The 17659-nt window shown below is 44.3% G+C and overlaps 1 protein-coding gene across 7 annotated transcripts in view; it reads left to right on the top strand.

Moving 5' to 3' along the window:
* Positions 1-17659, top strand: part of farp2 (FERM, RhoGEF and pleckstrin domain protein 2) — a 238026-nt gene that overhangs the window by 177413 nt on the left and 42954 nt on the right. For all 7 annotated transcript variants that reach the window (XR_013497446.1, XM_078209254.1, XM_078209255.1 and 4 more), the window contains exons 14-20: positions 1636-1820; positions 3416-3505; positions 3930-4063; positions 8823-8904; positions 9612-9849; positions 11666-11796; positions 15244-15312. Coding sequence is in view for 6 of the 7 variants with exons in the window: in XM_078209254.1 (XP_078065380.1) it covers positions 1636-1820; positions 3416-3505; positions 3930-4063; positions 8823-8904; positions 9612-9849; positions 11666-11796; positions 15244-15312 (929 nt within the window). In the remaining variant the exon portion in view is untranslated. The remainder of the gene's footprint in view (positions 1-1635; positions 1821-3415; positions 3506-3929; positions 4064-8822; positions 8905-9611; positions 9850-11665; positions 11797-15243; positions 15313-17659) is intronic.

Genomic DNA, 17659 nt, shown 5'->3' on the forward strand with positions numbered 1-17659 from the left:
GAATCGTTGGCAATTGGACACTGGTAGAGGTTTTGCCATAGAAAACGCCTGCACCAATCAGTCCATTTGCCAATCAATCAGAACCCTCTTTTCATACAGTATAAAGTTGTTGTTTCCCCTGACAATGGTGTTCTTGCAATTTTCCCGATCAGTGTAAGACAAAAAGCTTTGACAAGATATCTTTTCACAGTAATAGAAACGTCTATTTTTGAAAATATTTTGCCTTTTTGGGTAACTGAAACTTCCATAGTGTTCAAACTATGTTTTAAAGAGTATCAAAAAAATTATCTTCACAATAACAGAAACTCACTGATTTTTGATGCTTTCATTGTGGATTATACTTAAAAGTTTCAGATCCTTCCACAACCCTGATACTAGGTACTCTTGTATTCTGTTAGTTGAAGGCAAGCCTTGCAAAGTTCATAGTTTCCCGGAAACATCAGTAACTAATTGTTAAAATATCCCTCTCTGTCTCTATTTGGTATTTTTTAATAAAACCTTTTTAAACAAAAGTTAGTGAAAAATTCAGGAGCTTTATTCAGAAAAAATTTATATTGAGCTGTTTTAAAAGAGAGTGGCTGTGTCTGTGATAAAAGAAGTATGTGGAATACATATTTATTATTACTTTTATTTTGTGATTTAAACTTAAAGCATATTAAACTGAGAGGGATTGTCTAATCTATTTTTTTAAACAATTTTCCAATTGCAAGTTAAATTTAGAAGCAATTATCTAATTACCTTCCCTGTGTTGAATGAAACAAAACCATTTAATAATAACTGAAACCTTTTAGGGAGAGATAGAAAGACAGTTATACACAACATGAGGGCACCAGAGACTGATAAGATGGGGAGAGAGACCTTTTTGTAACACTGTGAGACTCTGCATGCTTGACATGTAGCTTCTCTGGGGTCTGACAAATTCAGAAGTGAATGTGTGGAGATCATTCAGAGAATGAAGATTATTGGATAGGTGATGTCTCTTTCTCCCTGACTGAAACTGCCATGGGATAAACCAAAGTAAAAGAGGATCACAGATATCGATGATCTGAAGGCAGAATAGAGAGAGAGAGCAACAAGTAATATCCCAGGGAAGAAGCAGTGACTTCAGCTTTCCACAGCCTTGGAAGGAAGAGTTACAGTGGCTATGGTTAGTTGGGGCTATCATCATTAAAGCAGGAGAGGGGGACAACAATAGCTATTAATGACAGATGAATTTAGAACAAATAAAATGATTGTCAAAATCTACCAGGCAGTGTAGTAGAGGAACTGTTTAAAACCAGTTGGCTCGGAGACTGAATGCTAGAACGAGGTGATGGGAAAAACAGCCTTTTCAAACCAATTACTTCATGTACCGGAGAATGCCCTCCCGTGTAGAAATGGCAAACATGAGCTTTCCTAAAGTCCAGAGATATCTGCTGCAGATCACTCCGCCACCCTCTAAGTGATCTTGAAGTTAAATCCTAATACAAACGATATATTAGTCCTCCAGGAAAATCCTCACTCTCCAAAGTTTGACTAAAGCACCTTTCTATTTTCACACCCCACCCAGCCCATTCTCCCCATTCAGATTTATTTGTGCTTTGGAGATTTTTCTTGGATTATATTTTTTGTATTTGTGCTTTGTATTTGTTTCAGGTAGTTTAGTTGACAGCTTGCAGCTATCACCGCCTGCTACGAGGAGTCCTTTGAATGTGATGCTTCCTGATTCCCAGATGTCTAATCTGAATCTGCCCTCTCAGTCTCTGTCACCACTGCAGAGTCCGATTCTCAGTGATGCAGGAAGCATCAGGGTGGATGATGAAGAAGAAGACCGACGGAAGGTGTGGAATTAGATTATTGTTTGAAGGATGTTAGTAATCTAGGACATGCTTATTGCTTTTCTCAGCAAGAACTGTGCTGCAGGCAAAATTCTGAACTGCTCAAACAAAGACTTTTAGCTGTTTGGTGTCTCAGCATAAAGTTTTGAAACCTCTCCTCCCCTGCAGCCTGTAGCCAATTGGTGTGCCTGGTGTGATATTATTACAAATACTATTTCTCCCACTATTTTATACTGGGTGTTAATTAGCAGCTCTCTAGCTTTTGAGTCAGAAACTTAAGGGCAAGATATGGGCACCAAACCCAGGCTGACAGTCCTGGGCATCTTCCATTGAGGCATTCAACTGAGGCCCTGCCTGCTCCCTCAGTTGGGTGTAAAGAATCTAACGGCACTGTTTCAAAGAAGAGCAGGGGAGTAATTCCAGATGGCTTGGTGAGCATTTGGCCCGCGATCAACATGACCACACGGATTCTATGGTCATTATCATGTTGACATTTGTGGAATCTTGCTGTATACATATTGGCTGTTCGGTTTCCTACATTACAACAGTAACTACGAATCAAATGTAATTGGTCGTATCCTGATGCTATGGAAGAGGCTATTTCTTTCTATCTATCTTTCCAAACTTTTTTGTACAGAATAAAGCAGTTCTTTTTGGCTCCTTCTCTCTTTTCCTGATTCTTGCTCACATACTTGACCATCACATTCAGCGACCATCTGATGTCTCACTAAAAGACCCATTCTCCATGTGAGTACCAGCCTGAACCAGTCCTCAATCTGATATCCATGTTTAAGCTGTCCAACAGCAACTGGCTGCCACTTTGTTTTCTCCCCCAGACTAGATACCACCTGTGAGGCACTAACCACTGCATGACATAAGCTAGCATATAACAGGGATCAAATCAAAAACCACATTTGTTGTGGCTCAGCATCAAATCAGGGAACAATGCTTTTATAAGAGCAGAAGAAATAGGATTTTTATAGATTTTTAGATTGGTTTAAAACTATAAATGCTTAAAAATATTTTATTTCTCTTGGAACCCCTGAACTCTTTGCAGTGCTGCTTGATTCTGAAGCTCAGCCCCCAGTTTTATGCTGGTTCCTGTGACCTTGTTCTTCAATGCTTCCTGTAATTTCATTGCCATTTTCGGGCTACCCATTGTCAAGATCTTTTGATGTGAAAGCAGGGCTATGCCAAGTCATACTATCCACTCTGTAGAAAGATTGTCGATGAAGTTAAGATACAAGATTAACCAGGATCTAAATGAATGCAGGTTCAAAGACTCGGTGGTGCATTCCAGCTACTACATCAAATATGGATACTTCCTTTAGAAATAATGGAGGGCAGAAGAGAATATACCTCTGGACTGAATTTCCCACGGTCTCTTTGTTTTGAGAAAACATCCACTCGGTTGCTCTGCACCCACTCCTGCTGCCAACAGGCAATTTGAATGGTGGAAAATGTTATATTTTGCCCTTAGCCTAATTCAAGCATTTCTGTGATGATTAGAGGGTTTGTTGTGATTATATGAGATTACTCAATTGGTTTGAAGATGATTTCCTGTGATCATGATTCAATGTCTACTTTTTTTTAAACAGCGTTACCCAGCTGACAAGGCCTATTTCATTGCAAAGGAAATCCTGACCACAGAGAGGACCTATCTGAAGGACTTGGAAGTCATCACTGTGGTAAGGGGATTCTATAGGCCCTAACCTGTCTCCTTCAGTTTGAAAATCTTTTTAAGTACTGTTCTACATGCTTTTTGGTGCTTTGTTAGGGTATTGTTCACTCTGACTCAGTGAGTAACACTTTGAACTCTGAGTCAGAAGGTGTGGACTCTTGTCCCACTTCAGATATTAAACACACAACCCAGGATGACACTCTCGAGTGAGTGCTGCACTGTTGGAGGGTGCTATCTTTTGGATGAGACCCAAACCCAGGTTCCTTCTGCCTTTTCCGGTGGATATGAATGATTTTGTGGCACTGTTAGGGGAGTTTGCCAATGAATTTCTGCCTAATATTTATTCCTCAACCAACATCATTCCAAAATGAGATGTTTTGAGGCCAGAATGCCGTTATATTAATTTAGATCTTTCTTTCTTTCTCTCCTAGTGGTTTCGTAGTGCTGTTATCAAAGAGAATGCAATGCCAGACAGACTAATGACTTTATTGTTTTCCAACATTGACCCTATTTATGAGTTTCATCGTGGATTTCTGAAAGAGATTGAACAGAGGCTAGCTCTTTGGTAAGTTCATTTACCTTTGATGCCTTGTGGGCAGGATTTAATCCTGCAGTAGACATGTCCCTGAGTGTTTGTGGGTTGTATGTCAATGCTGCCTAATAACTACATCACAGGACAGCCAAGATTGGACTATGTGCAACAATGTCAGCACTTGTCTGTATAGAGATTTCCTGGGGAACTTCAATTTCTAACATTGTACAGGGACTCACTTTTAGAACATAGAACATAGACCAGTACAGCACAGTACAGGCCCTTCGGCCCACGATGTTGTGCCAAACCTTTTCCGAAACCAAGATCAAGCTATCCCACTCCCTATCATCCTGGTGTGCTCCATGTGCCTTTCCAATAACCGCTTGAAAGTTCCTAAAGTGTCCGACTCCACTATCACAGCAGGCAATCCATTCCACACCCCAACCACTCTCTGAATAAAGAACCTACCTCGTACATCCCTCCTATATCTTCCACCACGAACCTTATAGTTATGCCCCCTAGTAACAGCTACATCCACCCGAGGAAATAGTCTCTGAATGTCCACTCTATCCCCTTCATCATCTTATAAACCTCTATTAAGTCGCCTCTCAACCTCCTCCGCTCTAAAGAGAAAAGTCCTAGCTCCCTCAACCTTTCCTCATAAGACCTACTCTCCAAACCAGGCAGCATCCTGGTAAATCTCCTTTGCACTCTTTCCAGTGCTTCCACATCCTTATAGTGAGGTGACCAGAACTGCACACCATATTCCAAATGTGGTCTCACCAAGGTCCTGTGCAGTTGCAGCATAACCCCACGGCTCTTAAACTCCAACCCCCTGTTAATGAACGCTAACACACTATAGGCCTTCTTCACGGCTCTATCCACTTGAGTGGCAACCTTCAGAGATCTGTGGATATGAACCCCAAGATCTCTCTGTTCCTCCACATTCCTCACAACTCTACCTTTGACCCTGTAATCTGCATTCAAATTTGTCCTACCAAAATGAATCACCTCGCACTTATCAGGGTTAAACTCCATCTGCCATTTTTCGGCCCAGCTCTGCATCCTATCAATGTCGCTTTGCAGCCTACAACAGCCCTCCACCTCATCCACTACTCCACCAATCTTGGTGTCATCCGCAAATTTACTGATCTACCCTTCAGCCCCCTCCTCCAAGTCATTGATAAAAATCACAAATAGCAGAGGACCCATCACTGATCCCTGTGGTACACCGCTGGTAACTGGTCTCCAGTCTGAAAATTTTCCATCCACCTGTCTTCTATGAGATACGGTAAGAAGTCTCACAACACCAGGTTAAAGTCCAACAGGTTTATTTGGTAGCAAATACCATAAGCTTTCGGAACACTGCTCCTTCGTCAGATGGAGTGGAAATGTGCTCTCAAACAGTGCAAACAGACAAAATCTAGAAGATAGCCAGTTACTTATCCAATCGCCCAAATTTCCCTCTATCCCACACCTCCTTACTTTCTTCATGAGCCGACCATGGGGGACCTTATCAAACGCCTTACTAAAATCCATGTATAGGACATCAACTGCTCTACCTTCATCGACACACTTAGTTACCTCCTCAAAAAATTTAATCAACTTTGTGAGGCAAGACTTACCCTTCACGAATCCGTGTTGACTATCCTGGATTAAGCTGCATCTTTCTAAATGGTGGTAAATCCTATCCCTCAGGACCTTTTCCATTAACTTACCGACCACCAAAGTAAGACTAACCGGCCTATAATTACCAGGATTTTATTTGAGAAGTAAGTATTTTTAACTTTCTATTTATTTATATTCATAGAATCCTTACAGTGCAGAAGACGGCCATTCGGCCCATCGAATCTGCACCGACCACAATCCCACCCAGGCCCTATCCCCGTAACCCCATGCATTTACCCTGCTAATCCCCTAACTCTGAATACTAGGGTTAATTTATCATGACCAATCCATGTGCTCCTCTGCCACTGCCAGACTGTAGCAGGAGGGACCCATAGGACCTGGGGGAGGAACGCCCAAGGGATTTGGGGATTGAGTGGACTCAGGCTGTGGGAAAGGGCTTGACCTCGGAACTGTTCCCTGGGAGGGGTTCTAGTCACTGCACTCGTCCTTGTTCTACTGGAGAAGGTATTGTTCACTTTTAGGATGATGAATTCTGACACCATTCTGGGGTAAGATATTTATCATGTCTCTACCCTCTGAAACCTTTGAAGTGCCCTGGACACTTTGATATCAATGTCCTTGGACACTTGGAAGCCTTCAAAATCACTGCAGCACTCCATTTCACAATAGGGATTGGCACAGGTGTTAAAAGCCCTCTTTAAATTGCTCTTATAGAAATGACCTGTCAGAATTCCCCAGGAGTTCCCCTTACTTTCTCTCATAGCCCACAGCTTCTGTGAAAAGCCTTTGAAGTGCTTTGACAGTCAGTTTCATTGTGGAGTACCCTTTTAATACTGGAAGGTGAACATCTGGGGGATGATTATCCCAAAAAAATTTTAAGTGTCCAATTTGCGTAAAAACTGGAGTAAATCCCTCTGATTTTTTCAGCAGGATTTTCAAAATGAATCTCCCACACTCTGTGCACTGTAGAGTGCAAACGTGAATCACACTGAAAATCAGGGGGCAGGGCCTATTCCTGCTGCAGAGGTCGGCAACATAGCGCTGAGCGGGCCACTGCGCATGCACTGATCTGTCAGCACCAAGATCGGTGCATTGGCAGTAGCCCCGCACTGCCGGCCTCCAATTACTGGCCAGCTCGATCGCTGTCCAGCCCCGTGACACCACATCGCTGGCCGTGAAATCCCCCCATCCCCTGATTCTCCCCCCCCCCCCCCCCCCCCCCACCCTCCCCATGGTCCACGACAGTTCCGATCTCCCTCCACCCCATCCTGGCAGTTCAGCAGTCCCGATCTCCCCCACCTCTCCCCACGCAGCCCCAGAGCCCTCCCCCAACCCACCCCCATGGCCAGCCTCGATTGCTGGCCTCCCTCTGTCACCCAACCGAACTACAGTGTGGCAGCGGGACCCCCCCCCCCCCCCATCCCCACCCCGCCAATCCCCCCAGAGGCCCCGCCCCCATTAGGCCTCATCCAAATATGCCCCACCCCTTTGGCACTGCCCTAGTGGGCAGTGTAGTCAGTAGCTTCAGAAGAGTTAGATCCTGTCTGATAATGTAGACTTCAAGGAGGTAACCTATCAAATGGGTTGTGATAAAAGAAACACTATAACTGATGGAAATCTGAAACAGAAAACACAAGTGAAATACTGAGAGGACACAGTGGGCCAGCCAGTGTATATAGAGGGAAAGACAAGTTAATGTTTGGGTAGAATGGTTCTTCATGATAGATGGAAAAGTTCAAAGTACTAGGACCTCAAGATAAACCTGGAAGTGAATAAGAGGCTGACTGGATGGCAGCAATGACTACATGTTGGGAATGATGTCTGAATCCCAAGTGGAAGTACTGAATCAGGTATCTTGAAGTTCAATGTTAGGACTTAATTTTCATCAACCTGGACCCCGCTAAGTGGTCATGCTGATAGATACAGAACTGGGGGTAGGGTAAGCCATAGGATCACAGATAGGAGTTAAGTAAATTTGTAAATGAAACAAAGTGACAGATGGAATTGAATTCAGCTGTATGTATGAATGAGTGAGCGAGGGTGAGTGAGCAAGGGTGAGCAAGCGAAAATGTGCGAACGAGGGTGAGCGGATGTGTGGGTGAGCGGGTGTGTGGGTGAGCGTGGGTGTGTGGGTGAGCGAACGAGGGTGAGTGTATGTGAGCGAGGGTGGGGGAGTTTACACAGATCGAAAAGGTGTCAAATTCATGAGGATCTGAAATGATGGTAGAAGATTTGCCTACCTTATGCCAGAGAGAGACTCTGTAGGAAAGCTGTCACCCTGATGGACAACCCTGGGGTTCAGAGTTACCGGGCTGAGAAAGGCAAAGAAGAAAGTAAATGCTCAGGAGCTAAGAATCACCTTGGACTGATTCCGGGAGAATTGAATGTCTGCTTCAAGGACTGTGAAGTGTGTACCTGTAAAAAGGATTTTTTGGTTTGTTTTAAAGTAAAAAGGGAAAGTTCTGTTCTAAATACAAATTGCCTACAGAAATAATGTTTAGTCAGATATGGTTTTGGTCTGTTGCAGTAAAAGTCTTAAAATGTTCGACCTTGTCATGTCATCTTTTTTCTGCTATGAACTAGGAATTCAAATTTCTTCTTAAAAGTTATCACTCTCTATGGGAATCATAGCATATCATTGTGAGTTTTCCCATTTGTATGGGTAGGCTTAGTTTGGGCAAATTGCTTTCCTCATCTTTTTATTCATGTAATAATCTTGGGGTGCATTTATGCTACAAGTGAAGCATAAGTGATTTTAAGTCTGAACATGACTCCTCCAAGGAGTCTGTTTCTGGGTCTCTCTGATTTGAGGCCAGGCCAGTCCAGGCACAACTTCTAGATTTTGATCAAATTTACATTATAACTGGTACCAGGTGAAACCAATTCAAAGCAACGGTTGCAGTAAATGCAGTCATCCAGCTTTTGCTTAGGGAAGGTATTTTATCCAGGAGTTGCTGTATTCGGTACAGGAACATTTAATGGAGGTGACTGTACTCCCAAAGAATGAAGATTTAATCCAAGGATCATTGAACTTTCTTTTGAGGAGATGGTTTAATCCAGGAATCATTGAACACTCTCTACAGGAGGAGATTTCATTGAGGGTGGACTGCTCAATGACCTAATTTCCTGAACATGGCAGTTATCATGTATGTTTGCTTTTCAGGGAAGGACGATCCAATGCACACGTGAAAGGAGATTATCAGAGAATCGGTGATGTCATGCTTCGTAACATGTGTGTCCTCAAGGTATGGTGCAACAACGTGATGTACTATTTTTGAACCGCTTTGCTGCAGCGGGAGATCCACATCCAGTAGATGGTCTTTTCCCCCCCCCCTTAGCGGAACTTCACTCCCTTTATTTCTCTCTCCTTGCCATGAAGGCACTGACTTGTCCTTAGTCCCAGGGTGACGGCCTACCTTCATCCAGTGGCTGCATCTATGTGTGAGCTGCTGTTTAACCCCTGCTGTCATGAGTCACCCACACAGACATTCGCTGAAAATCTCTGTTCTCATTCGTGGTAGGATTCTCCGGTGTCACTGAAAGTGAATGGAGTTTTGGCTGGAATGCAAATTTTCCGTTCTCACTTGCAGCAGGTGACCCAAGGACGAGATCGGAGAATCCCACCCATTGTCTCACAGTGATTGCAGGACAGCAGTCAGAAGCAGGAATACTGGCTGGTTTCCTGCACCCACCCATCCTGCAGCAGGAAACCAGCCAGTATTTTTGCTAGTATTCCAGCTAGTATTCTCAAGCTAGTTTGTGTTTCAGTACTAGAGTGGGCAGTGTACTTACTGAGCTGCCAGAATAACTCTGGGAATCAAGTTCCTTACTCTACCCTACCAGGGTTATGCACGGTGAAAGGTTTAAACAAGATGTGCGTGAATGTATTGTGCACTTTTGCAGAACTAAAATTAAGCATGCTTTTACAAGCTCTCATTGTTTTTAACTGCAGGAGTTTGCCAGCTTCCTACAGAAACACGATGAGGTTCTAACAGAACTGGAGAAAGCCACCAAACAATCAAAGAAACTGGAGAGTGTTTACAAAGAATTTGAGCTGCAGAAGGTTTGTTACCTACCCCTGAATACATTCCTGCTGAAGCCCATCCAGAGGCTGATGCACTACAAACTCATCTTGGAGAGACTGTGCAAGCACTATCATCCTGACCATCGAGATTACAGAGATTGCAGGGGTAAGTATCAGTGTGAAGGTAATACAATACATGCATCAAGGTCAGCCATGCTCAGCGAATGCAGAGATCAGTATCAGTGTGATATATATCCCCGATAATCAGATTACTGGCAACCCACAAAAAAAGTAACCAGTATGAGCATGTTTGAACATCACTTTATTTATCTTGCAGTTTTGTTAGCATGAAGGCATCAGCTGATTGTCTCATTACCTGCAGGTAGCATGGGTGTGCCACATCTCGTGGCTGGACTGGTGCCAGCAGAAAGAATGAAGGAACCATGAGGGCTTTAAGGGAGTAAACTGTAGCTGTAGCTTGTCCCAGGGCTGAGGCTTTATGGCATCACGGAATTAGTGTCTACTGTCTGTGGACTGGTGGGGCCAGTGCTTTTGCGATACAATACCAACCAGATTGCAATAACTTAATGGCTTTGAGTTGAACTGCCTTATTTGCATATTTTTCTCACTCAAGGGGCCAATGAACTAATTTCAGAAAGGTAACGTTTGGCACAAAATAAATTGAATTTGAAAAAATGTTGAGCTTTTAAGGAAAGAAATAATTGCTGAACAAATGTAAAGCATTGTCACAGCAATAAACCGTTGAGTTAAAAAGGAGTAAGCAATAAAAATGACCAGAATTTTGGAGGGTCAGTGTCTGTGGACGGAGTGTATATGTGGGTAGGTGTGTATGTGTTGGGGTATTGTGGTGAGAGTGAGGGAGAAAACTAAGACTGGGCGTAAGGTAGACCCTCACTCATCCCACCTACTCAGTCCCTCACTCCCACTTAGTCTCTCCCCCCCACTCAATGACTCACCCCCCCACTCCCCAGTGACTCTCACCCTCAGTCACTCACTCAGCTCACTCCCACACACCCACTCAGTCACCATCTCCTCCCCGTTTCTGCCAAAATGACAAGACTTCAACCTCCCTGGCTCAACGCAACATTGCCCTCACTAGCCTCGATGTACATGCCTCCTGGCTCCAGCCTGGGGCTGCACCTGATTCCCTGGGATGCAATCCCACTGTACCTGACGCTCCTGGATCCAGTCCAACTGTATCTGATTCCCCAGAATCCAGTACCACCTTTTCTGACTCTGTTGGGATCCAGTCTGATCGTATCCGATTCCCTGGGATCCAGCCCCACTGCACATGACTCCCAGGGATCTAGTTCCACTGCACCTGATGCCCCAGGATCCTGTCCCACTGTACCTGACACCCCCCACCCCCCTCCCCCAGGATCCAGCCCCACCATACATGACTCCCTGGGATCCAATCCCACCGTATCTGACTCCCTGGGATCTAGTCCCACTGTATCTGACTCCCTGGGATCCAGTCCCATTGTATCTGTCTCTTTAAGATCGAGTCCCACCGTATCTGACTCCCTGGGATCCAGTCCCACTGTATCTGTCTCTTTAAGATCTAGTCCCACCGTATCTGACTCCCTGGGATCCAGTCCCACTGTATCTGTCTCTTTAAGATCTAGTTTCACCGTATCTGACTCCCTGGGATTTAGTCTCACTGTATCTGACTCCCTGGGATCCAGTCCCACTGTATCTGTCTCTTTAAGATCTAATTTCACCGTATCTGACTCCCTGGGATTTAGTCTCACTGTGCCTGACTCCCTGGGATCCAGCTCTGCTGGGACCTTGTTCACCCACCAGCCTTCAGCACACTGTTATTGATTCCTATGGTATATATATGAATCATGGGTTTAGTTATAGGTTGCTAAAGGTCTGTTAGGGAATATAGATTCCTATGATATATCGGACATGGGTTTAGTGGCTGTTTCACAGACCTTGCTGTTGATTTCCATGTGCAGACGCCCTGAAGGAGGTCAGAGACATGAGTGCTCAGCTTCACAGCAGTTTAATCAGGCTGGAGCATTTTCAGAAGCTCACGGAGCTGCAACGAGACCTTATTGGCATTGAGAATTTGATTCTGCCAGGAAGGGTAAGTGCGGGAAATGTGGAGTGCTTACCTTTCTTTTTTTGCTGATTCTAGGCACGGATTAAAATCGAGCTTTGCTCTTAGCCTGGCTGATGTTTGACTTGACAGCACAAATTGCTGCTTCCGATGGTGGTGGTGGGGTGCAGCAGAATATTCTGCTGCCACTGGCAATGTTGAGTTCACTGCTGTTGACTTGCCATGGCTCAAATGAGTTGGTTTCTCTCAGTTTTTCTGACTGCACAACAAGTAAAAGAGAGAAACACTTGCATTTACATAGCGCACTTCATGACCTCAGGTTGTCCCAAACAAAGCATTTCACAGCCAGTTACATTTTTTGAAGTGTAGTATTATAATATAGGATTAGGCAAGAATTAGGGGGCATAAGTTGGGAACAGAAACTGTCAGAGAAAGGAACTAATGAAAAGTGGAACTTTTTCAAGGAACAAATACTGGATGTCCTTGATAGAAATCGTAGAAACCCTACAGTGCAGAAGGAGGCCATTCGGCCCGTCGAGCCTGCACCGACCACAATCCCACCCAGGCCCTACCCCCACATATTTACCCGCTAATCCCACTAACCTACGCATCACAGTACTCTAAGGGGCAATTTTTAACCTGGCCAATCAACCTAACCCGCACATCTTTGGACTGTGGGAGGAAACCGGAGCACCCGGAGGAAACCCACGCAGACACGAGGAGAATGTGCAAACTCCACACAGACAGTGACCCGAGCCGGGAATCGAACCCAGGACCCTGGAGCTGTGAAGCAGCAGTGCTAACCACTGTGCTACCGTGCCGTGATAGGTATGTCCCTGTCAGGCAGGGAGGAAATGGCCGAGTGAGGGAACCATGGTTCACGAAAGAGGTGGAATGTCTTGTGAAAAGGAAGAGGGAAGCTTATGTAGGGATGAGGAAACAAGGTTCAGATGGCTCGATTGAGGGTTACAAGTTAGCAAGGAATGAGCTGAAAAAGGGGCTTAGGAGAGCTAAGAGGGGACACGAGAAGTCCTTGGCGGGTCGGATCAAGGAAAACCCCAAGGCTTTTTACTCTTATGTGAGGAATAAAAGAATGACCAGGGTGAGGTTAGGGCCGGTCAAGGACAGTAGTGGGAACTTGTGTATGGAGTCAGTAGAGATAGGCGAGGTGGTGATTGAATACTTTTCTTCAGTGTTCACCAAGGAGAGGGGCCATGTTTTTGAGGAAGAGAAGGTGTTACAGGCTAATAGGCTGGAGGAAATAGATGTTCGGAGGGAGGATGTCCTGGCAGTTTTGAATAAACTGAAGGTCGATAAGTCCCCTGGGCCTGATGAAATGTATCCTAGGATTCTTTGGGAGGCAAGGGATGAGATTGCAGAGCCTTTGGCTTTGATCTTTGGGTCCTCGCTGTCCACGGGGATGGTCATGATGTGGGAACAGAAACTGTCAGAGAAAGGAACTAATGAAACGGGGATGGTGCCAGAGGACTGGAGAATGGCGAATGTTGTTCCTCTGTTTAAGAAAGGGAATAGAAATGACCCTGGTAATTATAGACCGGTTAGTCTTACTTCGGTGGTTGGTAAATTGATGGAAAAGGTCCTTAGGGATGGGATTTACGACCATTTAGAAAGATGCGGATTAATCCGGGATAGTCAGCACGGATTCGAGAAGGGCAAGTCGTGCCTCACAAATTTGATAGAATTTTTTGAGGAGGTAACTAAGTGTGTTGATGAAGGTAGGGCAGTTGATGTCATATACATGGATTTTAGTAAGGCATTTGATAAGGTCCCCCATGGTCGGCTTATGATGAAAGTGAGGAGGTGTGGGATAGAGGGAAAGTTGGCCGATTGGATAGGTAACTGGCTGTCTGATTGAAGACAGAGGGTGGTGGTGGATGGAAAATTTTCGGATTGGAGGCAGGTTGCTAGCGGAGTGCCGCAGGGATCAGTGCTTGGTCCTCTGCTCTTTGTGATTTTTATTAATGACTTAGAGGAGGGGGCTGAAGGGTGGATCAGTAAATTTGCTGATGACACCAAGATTGGTGGAGTCGTGGATGAGGTGGAGGGCTGTTGTAGGCTGCAACGAGACATAGATAGGATGCAAAGCTGGGCTGAAAAATGGCAAATGGAGTTTAACCTTGATAAATGTGAGGTGATTCATTTTGGTAGGACTAATTTAAATGTGGATTACAGGGTCAAAGGTAGGGTTCTGAAGACTGTGGAGGAACAGAGAGATCTTGGGGTTCATATCCACAGATCTCTAAAGGTTGCCACTCAAGTGAAGAAGGCCTATAGTATGTTAGCTTTTATTAACAGGGGGTTGGAGTTTAAGAGCCGTGGGGTTATGCTGCAACTGTACAGGACCTCGGTGAGACCACATTTGGAATATTGTGTGCAGTTCTGGTCACCTCACTATAAGAAGGATGTGGAAGCGCTGGAAAGAGTGCAGAGGAGATTTACCAGGATGCTGCCTGGTTTGGAGGGTAGGTCTTATGAGGAAAGGTTGAGGGAGCTAAGGCTGTTCTCTCTGGAGCGGAGGAGGCTGAGGGGAGACTTAATAGAGGTTTATAAAATGATGAAGGGGATAGATAGAGTGAACGTTCAAAGACTATTTCCTCGGGTGGATGGAGCTATTACAAGGGGGCATAACTATAGGGTTCGTGGTGGGAGATACAGGAAGGATATCAGAGGTAGGTTCTTTACGCAGAGAGTGGTTGGGGTGTGGAATGGACTGCCTGCAGTGATAGTGGAGTCAGACACTTTAGGAACATTTAAGCGGTTATTGGATAGGCACATGGAGCACACCAGGATGATAGGGAGTGGGATAGCTTGATCTTGGGTTCAAATAAAGCTCGGCACAACATCGTGGGCCAAAGGGCCTGTTCTGTGCTGTACTGTTCTATGTTCTAGGATCGGCAGAAGCAATTTGCCCATAACTGGATCCCATAAACAGCAGTATGAAAATCTGATCATCTCTTTTTAATAATGTTGATTGAGGGATCAATAAAGGTTAGGGTGGCAGGGAAGTCACCCTCACCACCCCCCCCCCCCCCCCCCCCTCCCCACCTGTCCACCTCACCTGCAACCTCCCCCCATCGCCTCCGCTCTTCTTCAGAATATCCCATCTGTCTTTTTGTCGCCTTGAATTTAATGCCTCACCTGGAAGATACCTCCAAAGGTGCAGCTTTCCCTCGCTCCTACTTTAGGGTGTAAACCCAGACCTTGAGCTCAAATCTCTGGAGTGGAATTTGAACTCTCGACCACCTGACTTCGAAGTGAGTGAACTCGGCTGACAGCAAGAAGTTGAGGCTAAAATAGGATGGCCTCCTGACCCTTTTGAATGTTCATACCTCTGGATGATATGGGAGGAGGTAATCAAGCTTAGCTCTGATGTCTTTCACAGTCATCGCTCATGTGGAGAATGGGCTCATTGGGTAATGTATTTATAAATTCTTCTATTTCTTGTACCTTCAGGACTTCATTCGGGAAGGATGTCTCTATAAACTTACCAAAAAAGGGCTGCAGCAGAGGATGTTTTTCCTGGTGAGTGTTGGCACTATCTGATAACCATAAACATAAGGAGCTAGCCTGTCTCTCATCACTGATTCTCTTAGTAACAGAACATACTGTAGCACTCACTGTGATTCCTATGTATTTGCAGCTTTTTTTTTCACCTCATGCCCCTTTGTGTTCCCACAAATATCATATCCTGTTTCATTGCATCATTGTCAGTTCATCTGTATGTGTTTACTTTTGAAACATGTCCGTACTCTGTAATAATCACTGTGTATAATGGTGATTATTTTCTATGCACTTAATCCCTTATTATCTATATATAACATTTACAATTTCCCCAGCCTAGTCCTCACCACTTATTCTATATATAAAAGAAACCATATTTCAATTGAGGACATATTTCAGTTTGAATGGAATATTTTTACTTGATGGGATGTTTTGGTTTAGTTCGGTTTGGAGTGGCGTTTCGGTTTGGAGTGGCGTTTCGGTTTGGAGTGGCGTTTCGGTTTGGAGTGGCGTTTCGGTTTGGAGTGGCGTTTCGGTTTGGAGTGGCGTTTCGGTTTGGAGTGGCGTTTCGGTTTGGAGTGGCGTTTCGGTTTGGAGTGGCGTTTCGGTTTGGAGTGGCGTTTCGGTTTGGAGTGGCGTTTCGGTTTGGAGTGGCGTTTCGGTTTGGAGTGGCGTTTCGGTTTGGAGTGGCGTTTCGGTTTGGAGTGGCGTTTCGGTTTGGAGTGGCGGTTTAAGTTTTGTTTCGGGTTTCAATTGGAAAGTGTATTTCAATTATATGGAAACGTAGGATGATGCAAAATAGAAGGGGGCTGATCACTTCATCGTGTCTGTGCTAGCACTTTGGTAGAGCTTTTCAATTTATTTTACACCCCTGTTCTTTCCATAAACCTGTCTTATTTTACCTTTTGAGTATTTATTCAATTTTCTTCTGAAAGTTGCTGTTGAATCTGTTTCCACCTCCCTTTCTGACAGTGCATTCCAGATGACAACAGATCGCTGTGTCAATAAAAAATGCCCTCATGTTGTCTCTCGTACTATTGACAATCAGCTTACATCTATATCCTTTAGTTACTGACCCTCTTTCACTGGATACAGTTTCTTCTTTCTTACCTTCTCAAAACTCTTCATGATTCTGAATGCTTCCATCAAACCTTCACATCTCTAAGAAGAACATTCCCAGCTTCTCTAATTTCCCCTCATAACTGAAGTCCCTCATGCCTGGTACCATTCTCTTCTTTACCCTCTCCAAGGCCTTAACAATCTTTCCAAAAATATGGTTCCAAGAACTGAACAAAATTCTCCAGCTGAGGCCTAACCTATGGCTTATAAAAGTTTGGCATAACTTCCCTCCTTTCATGCCCTACTCTATTAATAAAACCAAAGATGTCATATACTGTTTTGACAGCTTTCTGAACTTCTGTCATCTCCAAAGGTTTTGTACGTACACCCCCAGGCTCCTCAGCTCTTCCAATCTCTGGCAAATTGTGCCATTTAGTTCAATATTACTTCTCCTCATTCTTCTTCGCAAAATGCATCACTTCACATTCCTCTGTGTTTGATTTCGTCTGCAATGTGCCTGCCCATTTCACCAGCCTGTGTCCTCTGGAAGTCCATCGTTATTGCATTTCTGAGTTTTGTGTCACCTTGGACATTTGGAAATTATGCCTGTATCAAAGCCCTGGTCATTAACCTGTGTCAAAAAGAGCAGTGATCCTGAGGAACAGCACTGTATATTTTCATCCACTCTGAAAAACACCATACACTACTGCAACAAAAATAGAAAATGCTGGAAAATCTCAGCCGGTCTGACAGCATCTGTGGAGAGAGAATAGAGCTAATGTTTTGAGTCTGGATGACCCTTCGTTAGAGCTGAAGACAAAGAAAATAGGACGGAATTTATACTGCAAGGCTGGGTGGGGTGTAAAAGACTAAGATGTCATAAGACAAAAAGACAAAGGGAATGTAAATGGTGGTGATAAAGGCTGAGGGTGGTGCTAATAGCATCCATTAAGAGATTGGAATGTGTAAATAGCAGAACAAAGGTGCAGTGTCAAAGGACAACCTGAGGCATGTGGCAGGTGGTCCTAGTGGGGTGGGGGAAGGAGGAGGGAGGGAAACAATATGGAAAGTGAGATTTTTAAGAAGTGGACCAAAAAAACGATGGAATAAGTGAAAATTAAAAATAATAAGAATATAAAGATGGATTAATAAGGTAAAAATTAAAAAAAAAACCAAATGGAAATGGAGTGGAGTTGGAGGAAAGAGTTTATGCTGTGAAGTTGTTGAACTCAATGTTCAGTCCAGAAGGCTGTAAAGTGCCTAATCGGAAGATGAGGTGATGTTCCTCCAGTTTGTGTTGGGCTTCACT

This window comes from Mustelus asterias, chromosome 3 (assembly GCF_964213995.1).
Source record: "Mustelus asterias chromosome 3, sMusAst1.hap1.1, whole genome shotgun sequence".
NCBI lineage: Eukaryota > Metazoa > Chordata > Chondrichthyes > Carcharhiniformes > Triakidae > Mustelus > Mustelus asterias.